The sequence below is a fragment of the Cuculus canorus genome, chromosome 4 (genome assembly GCF_017976375.1).
Source record: "Cuculus canorus isolate bCucCan1 chromosome 4, bCucCan1.pri, whole genome shotgun sequence".
Taxonomy (NCBI): domain Eukaryota; kingdom Metazoa; phylum Chordata; class Aves; order Cuculiformes; family Cuculidae; genus Cuculus; species Cuculus canorus.
This window is the reverse complement of record NC_071404.1, coordinates 58,462,114-58,474,884: the sequence shown is the minus strand read 5'-3', so window position 1 is coordinate 58,474,884 and position 12,771 is coordinate 58,462,114. Positions and strand designations below refer to the sequence as shown.

At 40.6% G+C, this 12,771-nt stretch overlaps 1 protein-coding gene across 11 annotated transcripts in view; it reads right to left on the bottom strand.

The window, feature by feature from the left end:
• EPHA5 (EPH receptor A5) overlaps window positions 1-12,771 on the bottom strand; it is a 194,566-nt gene that overhangs the window by 43,324 nt on the left and 138,471 nt on the right. For 6 of the 11 annotated variants that reach the window (XM_054064901.1, XM_054064905.1, XM_054064910.1 and 3 more), the window contains 3 exons: window positions 9,223-9,347; window positions 6,521-6,680; window positions 2,410-2,515 (listed from right to left, as the gene is read on the bottom strand). In XM_054064901.1, coding sequence (XP_053920876.1) covers window positions 2,410-2,515; window positions 6,521-6,680; window positions 9,223-9,347 — 391 coding nt within the window. The remainder of the gene's footprint in view (window positions 1-2,409; window positions 2,516-6,520; window positions 6,681-9,222; window positions 9,348-12,771) is intronic. The other 5 variants (XM_054064902.1, XM_054064912.1, XM_054064906.1 and 2 more) reach the window with 1 other exon arrangement.

Here is a 12,771-nt window from a genome sequence, read left to right as displayed (position 1 = left end):
TCCCAATAGAAGGAACTTTTCTGTTTGGCTTTGTGCAATTTCAAATTGGCTGTCAGCTCTCTGGGGTTCTGGGGATCATTTTTCTGTTCTCACAGGTTATTCAATGCATTAGATAGGCTTTAAAATCCATGGAAACTCAAAGCAGTCAAGAAACTGTAGTTTTGAAGCCAGTTCTCTAAAGATGGACAAAGCCTTGGCACTGGAGGCTTCTCTACTACCTTCAGTTGAGGGATTGTTTCTTCCCACATTAGAGGAAGGGCTGAAAAGATAAAAATGGAGCAAGAGCTCAAGTCCCTGTGCCTGCCCCTTCCTTCTCATACATCCAGCATGGCACCATGGAGAAACTCCTGGGAAACTGAAGCTCTCCTGGGGTCCACAGAGAGATGTATTGACTACACAATAGGATTAAGGGAGTGGCAGAGGTGGTAATAAAAGTCTAACCAAAGGAGACAAGGGCTTTTATAAACATACAAAGAGATAAAGTCCCAAGAGGAAGCACATCCTGGAAAGACCATTAGGGCAAAGGACAGAAAGACATAACTAATGAGAATCACTGACAAATGGGCTTATGCTTTGCAACAGCTTGCTCAGACCATAGAGGGTAGCAGCAAAAAGGAGATCTGCGAAGGCACATCCTCCCCAAAGGGGTCCCGAGTACTTCCCAGCAACTGTGGCAAGAGCAAGAGCTGCTAGTTGCCACACAGTTGACATTCCTTATGGCCATAGAGGGATATACATCCCTCTACCTGTGATCCACCCCCCTAAGACTCCTCATTGCAGAGGTCCCAGGCTACATCTGTATCTTTTCTGTGGCTAATCACGCATTCTCCTGTTTGTGTCGATACAAGCACACAGTCAAGCTGTGGGAGGTCGAGGTCCACAACCTCCCATTCTGTATGACGGGTGTTTTTACTCAAGCCCTGCAGCCTTGAACTCCTGCCTATAGAGATCAGAGCCAAGTCTTTTTGGCTACAGCTTCCTGGTAGTTCCGGGCATGACTGTCCTGTAGCCATTCACCCATACACACACTGCTGCGTGCTGCTCGTGCAAACATGCGCATTTACCTCCCCATTTTTAAGCCCAACAAGTCACTCAAAACAGATGACAGGAGCTCGAACAGCTGAGCTGGAAGAGACTGTCAGTATCTGACCTTGAGCGGAGATGAGTCTGGCAGCACACTTACCTTTTAAGTCAGGAAATTACCGTGTCTTTCCATGGATGCCTTATGCCTGGGGACAGAGCTGCTCAGCCTGGCTGGATTTCACCACATCGTGTTCGCAGACTGATACCCTATCTCCTTTGGGAAACAAGACCCTCAGCCAATATGTTCAGGAACAGTGCAGTTCCTCTGCAAGTGTCTTGTAACTACTCTTAACACTCATAATATCCTGTAATTTGCAGCCATCTTGCTAGACCTGGGCTTAAGACAGATCCATATCATGAAAGCAGCTGTGGGCTGACAGGTACTTCAGCATAGATGATTTACTTTGCACTGAAAATAAATTTAGCCTTATCAATAAATGTGCCTCACATTGCTTTGCATGTAGAATGTTGCATCATTTTATTACTGCCATTAAAAACCTGTAATAATATATGTATTAGTATATGAAAAATACATATACTATATGTACTAGTATATGAAAAAAAAAACCACCTCGTGTCCTGGCTGCTACACAAATCTAGTGCCACAGTACAAACTTATCCTGATATGAGCCAGATTTTTCCCTAGTACCACAATCTCTTGTTCACCAGCAAGTTCCATTAACTTCCATTAGAGTGGTAAAAGGCAGTACAGTCCAGGCTTTCATCACTTGCCTATGTTTAAGCACATGAGAAGTCAATGGGATCATTTGATGGTTTGAAGCCAAGTGACTTCCTCCATGGGGAGAGCTCTCCATATAATTTACTAGCATGTGAGGAGCAAGTAAGCATCCTACAAATGAAAAACAAAGTCTAGACCTAACCAAAAACTGGGGTGTTTGAGCATTTGCTGGGTTTCTTCTTTTTATTTTCAAGTGTTTTTCTGAAGTCAAGTTTTTCTCTGTAAGCAAAGCCCATTGCAAGCTCTGAGTGCAAACATATGGGCTTTGGGATATCTTACTTGTAATAACATGTTCTGCTTATTTTTAAAGGCATGTGAAAGAACTCCTCTGAGAATCAAGTTGAATAATGAGGGCCAGTCTACACAGAGATGAAAATAATTGGGAAATGAACTACATCTGTGAGTGAGCTTTCGCCGTTCCTGCCTGTCCAAACAGATCAATCAGCCCACCCTCGTGCTGTTTTACAGTGCAACCACTCAACAGTTTCATTCACATGCTGCTTTTGCCTAAATCACGCTAATCAGCTGGTCAGATAAAAGTTGTTACAAAAGCTGGAGAAGTATAAATACACAGCTTCTTCTCTTACCTTCCACTGAGAAGGAAACCCATAACAACAGCCAGCAGAATGACTCCCACTGTTACAGACACAACAATTATAGGAATCTGGCTCTGGTCGCTGGATGCAGCTACTGCTGAGATGAGAAACAGAAAATGGAGATTAAGGTTAAAATAATGGTCAGCACTCACAACAGTCTGTCTAGCGAGGCTGCCAGTGAATTTTAAAGTTGTTTTTTTTTCTTTTACAGTTTGTTCCCCCCGCCCTTTGCTGTCTGTTTCTAGTTTGGAAAGGAAATAGGTGGAAAGAAACCAAAACCACATGCAAAACCAAGCTAAAAACCCAACAGAATCTCATCTTATTGCTGAACTCAGAAACCAAAGTGTTGAAGAACACAGCCTTTGAGTTTGCAAGCTCAGGTTTGTCCTCCTGGGTTAGCTGCATTAGAAATCACAGAGATAAAAGATGAAAACCCAAGAGGTTCCCATTTCCAGAGAGAACATTTATGGAATATCGTTGTCTGTGGTAAAGAGCATTACCTGCCCTTTAAGAAGCTACAAACAATCAAAAACTAACTCCTTGTGGAGTTCACATGGTCAGAAGGTGTCCTCTGTTAAACAGGAAGATATATACCATGTTTGGACTTTTTATCAGCTAAGGTAAACAGAACTCTCGTAGCTTATGCCTTGCAAAGTGCTCTCCTGATAAAAGGCAGGAGAGGAGTCCTGTGGTAAAGATGCCAGCAGAAAAGCCAGGCAAGCCGTTCAACAACTGGATTTTGCCACAGATTAAATAAGAGCAGGTCAGTAAGATCCTGCAGCATGTAAAATAGAAGTGCTAACACCACTTGTAACTTGTTTATCTGCTTTGTATTGCAAGGGAAGGAGCATCTTTGTGCAGGGGTTTGCATGTGTGGTTGCTCAAGCAGAAACCAAAGCCTCCTCACCCAGCCCTCTCCACTGCTAGCTTATTTATATGCATGTATTTAACCATCTTGGGGGACAAATCTGGCTTCCTTCCCACAAAACCAGGATCCCGGCCTAGGTTCTGCTGCTGTGTGGGGAAAAAACCCTCATTATAGCTCCTACTCTTGTGCAGCCCTGGATGAAGCTTCATCCACCCAGTGAGCAGCGGGAATCGATTGCAGACTGAAGAAGCCTTTAACTAAATGATTGAAGTAGAAAAGGGTCCTTAGCACAGGATTAACTTTATGAAGCCTATAAAATAACTGAATATAGTCCCATATTAATTGTTAAAAGAAAAGAAAGAAGAAAAGGTATGGCATTAATCATTCATCTGCAATGGGTTTCAAGTAGCTCTTCACATGGGACCTCTCCAGTGCTCAACAGTGAGCGGTGTGGACCTGCTACAGCAATGTAAATGATTTCAGAAGGACTGGCTGAGATACATTAAATATTTAATGTTAACTGCTCCAAAACCTTGCCATCATCCAGAGATTTTATTAGCCTCACAAATTTATGGAAGCTTCTTAAGATGATGTTTTATTGCTTTCTTGACAAAATAATTAAAAAGAAAAACATTTAAAGGAGAACATTAAGCTGTGACTAGTGGGTTTTTTGCACAGCTCGAGGCATGGGGAAATGAGATAAATCCCGCTGTGATCTATGGTGGCTAAAAAGCCTGACTTTATAAGCTGAGCTGGGATATTGCTGCCATTTAAAGCTGGGAAGACCTTAGATTATCCCTCCTTGACTTGATGACATGATCCCACTCCTGCCCGGCTGACCAGCTGGGTTAGCTCACCAATACAGCCATAATCCAGCTTTTGGCAAGGTTAGTTTTAACAAGGCTAGATGAGATCGGTAGCATTTGGAAAGGAGGACAGCGGCAAGTGAACATGCTCAGCAACAGCTTCCACCCAAATAAAGAACTTCTGCTGAAAAATGCGGCCCTGGCTTCATTACGTCACTTTGCAGAATTCCACAAGCAGGCAGGAGTATGTAAAAAACCCTACAAAATTTGGAAGAAAGAGAAAAGCCCAAAACAAATTATGGTTCCTCCCCACTGCATTTCTCAGGCTGCTCACTCATACTTCCTCCAAGTGTATTAAAAAGAACTTTACAGAAACATTGTGAATTGAAAACAAAAACTGTTGCATGGCCCGAACGGTTCTGGAGGCTGCTTTTGATTCTCACAGCAGTCACTGAAAGGTTTTCATTTGTGCTTTAATCAAAATAATCTGCCTTGGCTATAACAAGAGGTTCAGATCTGAACTCCAATGTAGCAGTGAGATTTTGATCTGTGCTTGCTTTCAGATTATCCAGGATATGCATGAAAGCAGTGGGTGTCTGGTAACACTCCTGGCTTTAGTACTGACTTTATACAGAGCCTTCGAAAAAAAAAAAAAACTTTGCTCTTTAGAAGTTTTTAAATGCCAAATGGAGCTGGGTTTTGCAAGATACTGAGGCTCACGTTGCGTTTCAATTCCACTAAGCATTTAAACATCTGGTTACGTCCTGATTCAGCCAGAGCTCAAGACCAACAGGTTCTCAGCTCCCAAACTGGGAGACTATGCAGTAGGTATTCCTCCAACTATCGTGGCGCCTCCTTAGCATCACAGAAGTACTTACTTCTCTGCCTTTAAAATGCTAAAAAGACTGGGGTGCAAGTGTGATTAAATGACTCAAAGGGTTGAAACTGTTTAAGGATATTACCATGTGACATCCCTAAGAAACTGATTAACATAAATACTTAGATGATGGGCTTTATGGAAGTGCCATTATTTTTAGGTACCGAATGGTTCAAATGTGCATATATTTCATGTATTATTTATTAATAATCTGGAACATTATTTCTCAAATGACTCCACACTAGAAACTTTCCAACTGCACAAAAAATTTCCTTAGTATAAATATAGAATAATTTTTGGCATAATATGATTTTGTTGCTACTTATAGGGCACGATTAATGGTTAATATAATAAAAAATATATTAAATAGACCATTCTTATTGCATTAATGTTTGCATCATGATGCAATTTGCACTGTATTAGTTCAATTATTGGCTCCACAGATACATCTGCAAATGTATAATGATTCTTTTAAAATCTATTATGGCTTCAAAGGTGGCATGCATTGAAAAGACGACAAGGCATCTTCTCAAAGATGATTAATTTTAAATGAACTGGAATAACAGTAATCAAATTGATGAATTTAAATTTCCAAGGAAAACATATAAATAAATAAGCTCTTTCCCACAGAAATGAAAACAGTATTTTCACCACAAAATTTCTCTTCCATGCAAACAGTACAAAAAATTAATAAGTGACCGTTGTATAAACTGAAATAGATAGGACATACTTTCTGAGGGAGGAAAATTATATTTTACATTTCTGCAAAAATTTGGCCATTGGGACAAAACAAATTTCTCTACAGTTGTGCCTGAACACAGGGGAAAGCGAAGCTAAGCCTCTGTATGCCTCGGGATTTCACCCTGCCACATAATCTACTCCAGAATCCAGACCTGGACAAAGAGATTAATTAGAATAAATAAATAAATAGTAGTTTCAAACCCCAGAAATTTGTAACAGGCCCAGCAAAAGTCCTGCACCTGCAGTGCACATTTTTCCTATTTCTGAATATAAGTCAAATTCCTTTCACTGAGGCTGTGGCATTGGCAGTCAACAGAAACAATCCTTCAAGTTGACAGGAACTTCCACCAAAAAACGCTAAAGCTGGTTCAAATCTTCCCCTTGCAGAGAGGCACCATTTCAGGGTTTCTCCCTGGATACAGATATTTAAGAGAACTCAGCATCCTCTGCAGATGGCCATTAAGAGGTGCAGAGGAGCGGGTCTCATCCCGTCTTTCCCTCCTGAGGGGAGAACGCTTGTCCCCTCTTTTGTCAGCTCTCATAAATACAGGATTTTTCTAAGCATGAACAACTATGAATTTCTGGAGTCTGAAGACCTCCTGACTTCATCCCCCACCTCACCACTTGAGTCAAGGAAGCAAGGACAGCTGAATTAGCCTGCCTAGTGCACAGTCTTGATGTGCCTGATATTTCCAAAGTCAAGGGATGAGGCCAGAACAAGGAAGAGCTCTCTGCAAAGGTATTGATTCCCTGACTCATTTCTGGTAACTGTTCCAGAGACATTGGCTGACAGTAATTAAAAGGACTTACACACTGGGCTGGTTTCAAACTCAAATCTTCGGCTGAAGCCACCATAGCCGGCAGCTGTCCGGGCTCGGATCTGGAAGACGTACGCTGAGCCTGGTTTCAAGCCATCTGCCATAATCGTCGTCTCTTTGGACTTGATGATGGTGTAACTCGTCTCCTGGTCCTTTTCCCAGCCCCCCACAAAGAACACAAAGGTCAAACACACAGATAGTGGCTCTCAAAGAAGACAGATTCTTAATACCCTCACCCACCCCCAGCAATGTTAACAAAAGGTGACTAAAATAAGCATTTTGAGGATCTGTTCCTAATAAGCCCACCTCCGTTCCCTGCAGGCCCTTTCTGCAGTACAACATATTATATTTGATCTTCTCTTTTATAATCAATGACTTTAGAGATGTGAAATAGGGTGGAGGGACTTCCCAGTCATAAATGACAATATGGGAACCAAACTGGCATCTGCAGTATGAGCGGCTTTCCATTGCTCAGGATGCACATGGCCCAAGGCAACGGAAAGGTTCATCCTACAAAGATGAATCCCAACATACAAGGAAGAGGAAGAAATTCTCAGTGCCCTAGGAAGGGATTTTAATTCATACAAAACTGACTTCCCAGTGAAGCAATTAGGCCTAAGAGAGAATAATATATTATACATGCTATAACTTTATGTTGGCATTTCTAGAACTACGTAGTATACCTTGCAAAGGGAATAATAAACCAAAACTGCAGGAAAATAACTAATTTTGTGTTGTTCTTCTGCAGCAACAAACTTAGAAGATGAAAATTTACCAAAACAAATCATTTACAACAGTTTCGAATGCAAAAAAGTTTTAGTTATTTGATTAAAATTTTGCTCAAATGCTTGGTAATTACTTTTAGAATTATTTATTTTAATACATAATTGAGACAAGAGCTCATAAAGAAAGGTCTAAAAACTTGGAAACCTGTTTTTCATTCATCATACCCTTTCAAATCCAAATTATTATGAAGTAAACAGGTGTTCTTCATAGTTCCCTTCAAAGACTCCTGCATAGCTCTGAGGATCTGAACTGATTTTTCTTTTTTATTTATTGGGCAACTTTCCATAGACAGTAATATGCCTGGATAAGGCCCTGTGAATCTCCAGCTGCAGGATTATAAATTTTCTCAAGCTACACAAGACTGTTTTGGAGAAATATGTGTGTGCATATATATGCACGCATTTTTTTTTTTTCCTTCAGTTGTTAAGGAGCAGTTTCTCTTAAGGAATGTGATCTGACAAAACTAAAGTTTTCCAAAACATTTAATATAGATAATTCTTATACCTCAGAAATCAACACTGCAAATTTACCCTTATAAGGGGCTGAAAACCAAGTGAACATAAACAACAGTAGCAACAAACAAGAACGATTAAGGATGACAGCCAAATCTAGCTCAGTGACTGGTTAAGAAGAAATAAACTAATATTAGTTAGGTTTTTTGTTTGCATGTCAGCCCAGTTAGGTTTTCAACACACTGTTGACTTCTGCAACTATTTAAACACTTGAGCTTTCCTATGGAAAACACCAAGCTTTGCTATCAGCCTGAAAGAAAGAAAGAATGAGCATGAGCTTGGCTGTAGCTACCTCCCTATGAAGGACCTGCACTTGAAGAACTATTTACTGAAGCTATTTGAAAGTAATGCTGAACAACAAATGCAATGTTTTAAGATTTCCCCTCCCCATTAGGTTTTTTTTTTTTTTTGAAAACTAAGTAAAATGAACAAATACACGGATTTTTTCTTTCTCTTTCATTATCTGCTTATTATCAAAGTTTCTAGAAGCTAATCTTCCCAGGCCCCTCCATGGTAAGGATTCAATACACTGCAGCAGTTGTTCAAACAAGTTAGTAAAAAACCAGTAATGGACTGTTTGCAGCAATAGCATACACTAATTCTTGCTTCATGTACATTATTTTTCTCTTGTTTTTATGTAGAAAGCCTGGCTGTTTCAGAAGATAAAAGCACACCCTACAATCCCAGTTAAGGCGAGAAACTGCAATTTGGTCCAGTCTTGCAAACTTGATTTTTGGAAATCTAAGATTTCCAGAGAAATAAGGCTGCATGTGACTCAAAAGATGCTATTTAGATGAAGTGCACTTAATACCATTTTCACTTAAACTGAAATTATTTTGCAGGAAAAGAACAAGTTACCATTTGAAACGAAGACTAGGAGAGGCAAGTTTTGTAGGAAGAGAGAGTATTTTCCATTAGACAGAGAGCAAGAGCTGGAAAACCAAGGCAAGATTGTAAGCTAGGATGCCTTTCTTCACATCAGAGCAGATACAATCTCTCCACAAAACCTTTCTCCTCTCCTTACACCATGGACACAAAATCAAGTGAGAAATTGAAATACCAAAGGCAAGGGATAGCCTGATGTTTCCAGGAGGAGACAGATGCTCAGTCCTCAACCCCTCCTATTTTTAACAAGCGAGCAGGCTCTATCTTAATGTGATAAGGCCAGAGAGGAATCTGACATGCAGATTTAATGTATTTGTTCAAGAGAAGCGGCGCACTAATGGAAAACAACACCCTCATTTCAAGTCTTCCTAATGATGTACTGCAAAATCAATCTGACATTGATTTATGCATAAAATGACTCCATTCCCTTCCATGACTCAAATAATTATAACTAAAAGAAGAGGATAGAAAGAGAAGATACTTGGGATGCTCAGCAATCAGTCCGTCACACCTTTTCAAAATATTTGATTTCATATTCCAGGATGATGCCGTTGGGTCGATCTGGCTCCTGCCAGGAAAGGGAGATGCTATTTTTAGTTATCTTCCCTTTTTTCACACTACTGACTGGAGAAGGTGCTGCAAGACAGGAGAAAAACAGAACAGACAAAACCCATAATTAGTAAGACAGTCTGCCCCTGCCAAAGTCAAACTCGTCAGTGCATCCTCAAATGCAAGGTGATCCTTAGCTACTGCAGCAGGGTGTTTTCACCTTGGTGGTATCTGCCCATTTTTAACAAATGGACTTGCACAGATTTTCAGCAGCTGAGGATCTGACCAGCATCACAACCCAAGCAAAGTAACAACATGAACCTCCCATTAGCAGCTTACACATCAACCTTGTATTTTCAAGCACTTTGCAGACACATCAGCCCCACACTTTGCCTTTTCAAATGTGTCAGGGAGTACATTATCAGAATTATGTATTGCTTACATATTGCTTTCTTTCAGTTGCTTTGAAGGTATGTATTTTTTAGAAGACCTCAGGTTATGTGGGATCCTTAACTATTTATTCTTTGGCTTGTGGATTAGTTAAAGCCTAGGCATCTTTCATTCCCCTTCTTCTAGAAACAAGGAACAAGGCCATTACAACCTTTGCAATTTATCTGCTTTCCATAAATATCACTGGGTGTTACAGCTCATATAGTGATGTTAATTCCTTGCAAATGGCAACTGTAAAAATTTTTAGTGGCAATCACAGTTCAAAGTTCCCAGCATGTTTGAGGAAGCCGCAGCCTGAAAGCAGCTATACCAGCTTTGCTTATATTAAAAAGCAGCCCTAAAAGGTTATCTGCCCTTTGCAGCACACATGTGCACCAGAAACAGGCTTGTTTGTTTTCAGTCCAATACCTGTAAAGACTTTTCAAGTTGTGGTTTTTACCATCCCTGCCAGCTCCCTAAATGAAGTTGCTGTGGGCAATGCAACTTAACACCCCAGGTATTTCATGCCAGAGATTAGGAAACAAGGCAGAGTGAAAATAAAAGGGGACCAGAGAAATTCATAGTCTCTAATTTACAAGGCCAAGAGCAGCTTCTTCAGAGGAAAAATGAGCCCAGGTGTGGCCAAAGGCTTTCAATTCGCCTTCTGGACAGGCTAGCTCTTTGCAGTGATTATAGGGGGCTGAGGAGATGCACAGCAAAGAGCTTTGTGCCTATATGTGGAATTGAGTGCAGAGAGCAGCACCAAATAACCACACCTTCCAAAATGTATTTGGAACTGTGAAAAAAAAAAAGGCTTCTCATATATGCATGGACAGCTAATTATCATAATACTAAAAAAAACCAACCCATTAAGTAAAATAAAGACAAGAAACAAATTAATTTTGTCAGGTCTGATCTTCGGCCAAAAGAGTGAGGAAAGATCTCCAGATAATTATCCCTGAACTGAAGGCTAGCAGCAAGCCTTCTCCTTTAAAGCAGGCTCCTGCATCTCAGTCACTTTTCAGCCCCAGTTTTTCTCACTATTGTTTACTAATCTCTTCCCTACTTAGCTCTCAGAGGATCCTGAAAGGTGTTTGCCATTTCCATATTGTTTTCCGCTGGAGAGTTGGCATCAAGCCGCACAGAAAACGCTTGCTCTTTTTAGCTGTGCATCCACCACCATGCTCACAACTGCTCCATTGAGCAAGTAACAACCACCTTGATTTGAATGATGATCATGTTACTTATGTAGGCACTGCACAGTGATCAGTAACAATTTTTCATCAGCAAAAATCACCTTACCCTTGGCTGATGTTCTCCACAATTTTCTGGGCCATGCAAAGGCAATAACAACCTCAGTTCAAAATGCTAATCTGATATATGATTTTCCATTAATTAATTCAGGTGCCTAAATGTGTTGTGCATGCTTGGGCACAGCAAGTTGGGTTGTGCATATGAGATACATGGTCCATGCACATGTGTATGGTCGGATTTGTCAGAGAAGACATAGTGAGTAGGGAATTCAGTTAAAATAGGATGAACTTCCCTTGCAATACAAAGACAGCCACGTGGTTTTCAGAGGCATTGGAAAACAAGTCTCACTGTAGGGTGGCGGTGATTCTACAGCCCTAGTAAAATAAATGATACTGATCAATTCTTATCACAAACCACTTGGAAGCTATATATAGGGAATGGAGACACTCAGAAAAAGGTACCCATGCTCCCTGGGACTGTTCTCCAATGCCCTCAAATCCCTGCAATGCCTATCCCAGGCTTGCACATCTGGCAGCGTAGGTGTGGCAGTATGGAGAAAGTCAGAGCTGAGTATTACAACTTTTAAAATTCCAATTGGCAAAAGCAAACTTGAGAAATGCAGCAAGGGGAGACCTCAGCCCTCCTCAGCATCAAACACCTCTCAAGAGGGTAAAACCAATGCATTTTTCAGTGTCAAGATGGCCTGACCAAATAATGGACTCTTCATCTGCTTTACTGAGGTTTCCTGAAGTGTTTATAGGACTGAAGCTCACAATTGCTTTAAAAGCAAAAGAATGATGCAAGTGCTCCTAAACTCTACTGCAAAAATCTCTTCTTGGGAAGTTCAGGGCAGTTTAGCTCTCCTTCATGTGGATCAGCATGGTAGAACACAAAATACATCAGCAACCATCCAAAAGTGCCCATTGAACTCCCTACTCCCTTAAAATAGAGCATCCTTTCTAAAAAGCAGTGTGTAAAAACCTTGGCTAGTTAACAGCTACATGGACTTAAAGCTTTCACCATGCAAGTCTCCAACGTGTTCAATTGAGGCTCTGCAAAACGATCTGCTCTACCGGGAAAGGGAGGGAAGATAAGAAAATTAGTAACCCTACTCTCAAAAAGTAAATTAGAAAAGGAGTAACTGTATCCTTTTTGAATCTCCTTCAAAAGAAGCGTTAAAGTGTAACCGTGAGATAAAGGCCAATTAAGTAAATTCAATAAATCCCAGCGGTTCTGTGATGATACTGCAACCACTCTGCATTCTCAATGCACAGAGATTACAATGCTCTGAACTGGAGGAAGGAAGGTATAAGTATTTTAGAGTTTTCTTTGTCAAACAAAATGTAATCCAATCCAGGCAAGCAAACAGACTCTGCAATCATTCCATCTTAAAAGCCTGCAACTGGACACTGTGCAATATGATCTCAGGAAAATAAAAGGATTACTCAAGACTTGCTTTTCAGAGGTCACTGCTTCTGCAAGGGCAGCATCCTCTTAACAGAAAGAAGCCAAGACACAGAGCACTTCCGTTTGGAGTACAACATGTAAAAAAAATAAATTCACGTAAAAGTGTGATGTCCCATATTTCCTATGTAAGTAGGCTGAAGCCTCGTTCAAATCTCTGCCTTGTCACTACAAAGGGAGGACGTACATCATGAATTGTTCACATGTCTTTCCAAGTAATCTACACAGGTGTATTAATTTCTCAGCAAGACACTCAAAATCAAAAGGGAATATTACATCCTTTATGTTTGTTTGCCATTCATGGAAACAGCCATGCGTGTGATGAAAGCAAACAGAAGATGTAACAATGTGTGAAATTGCTAAT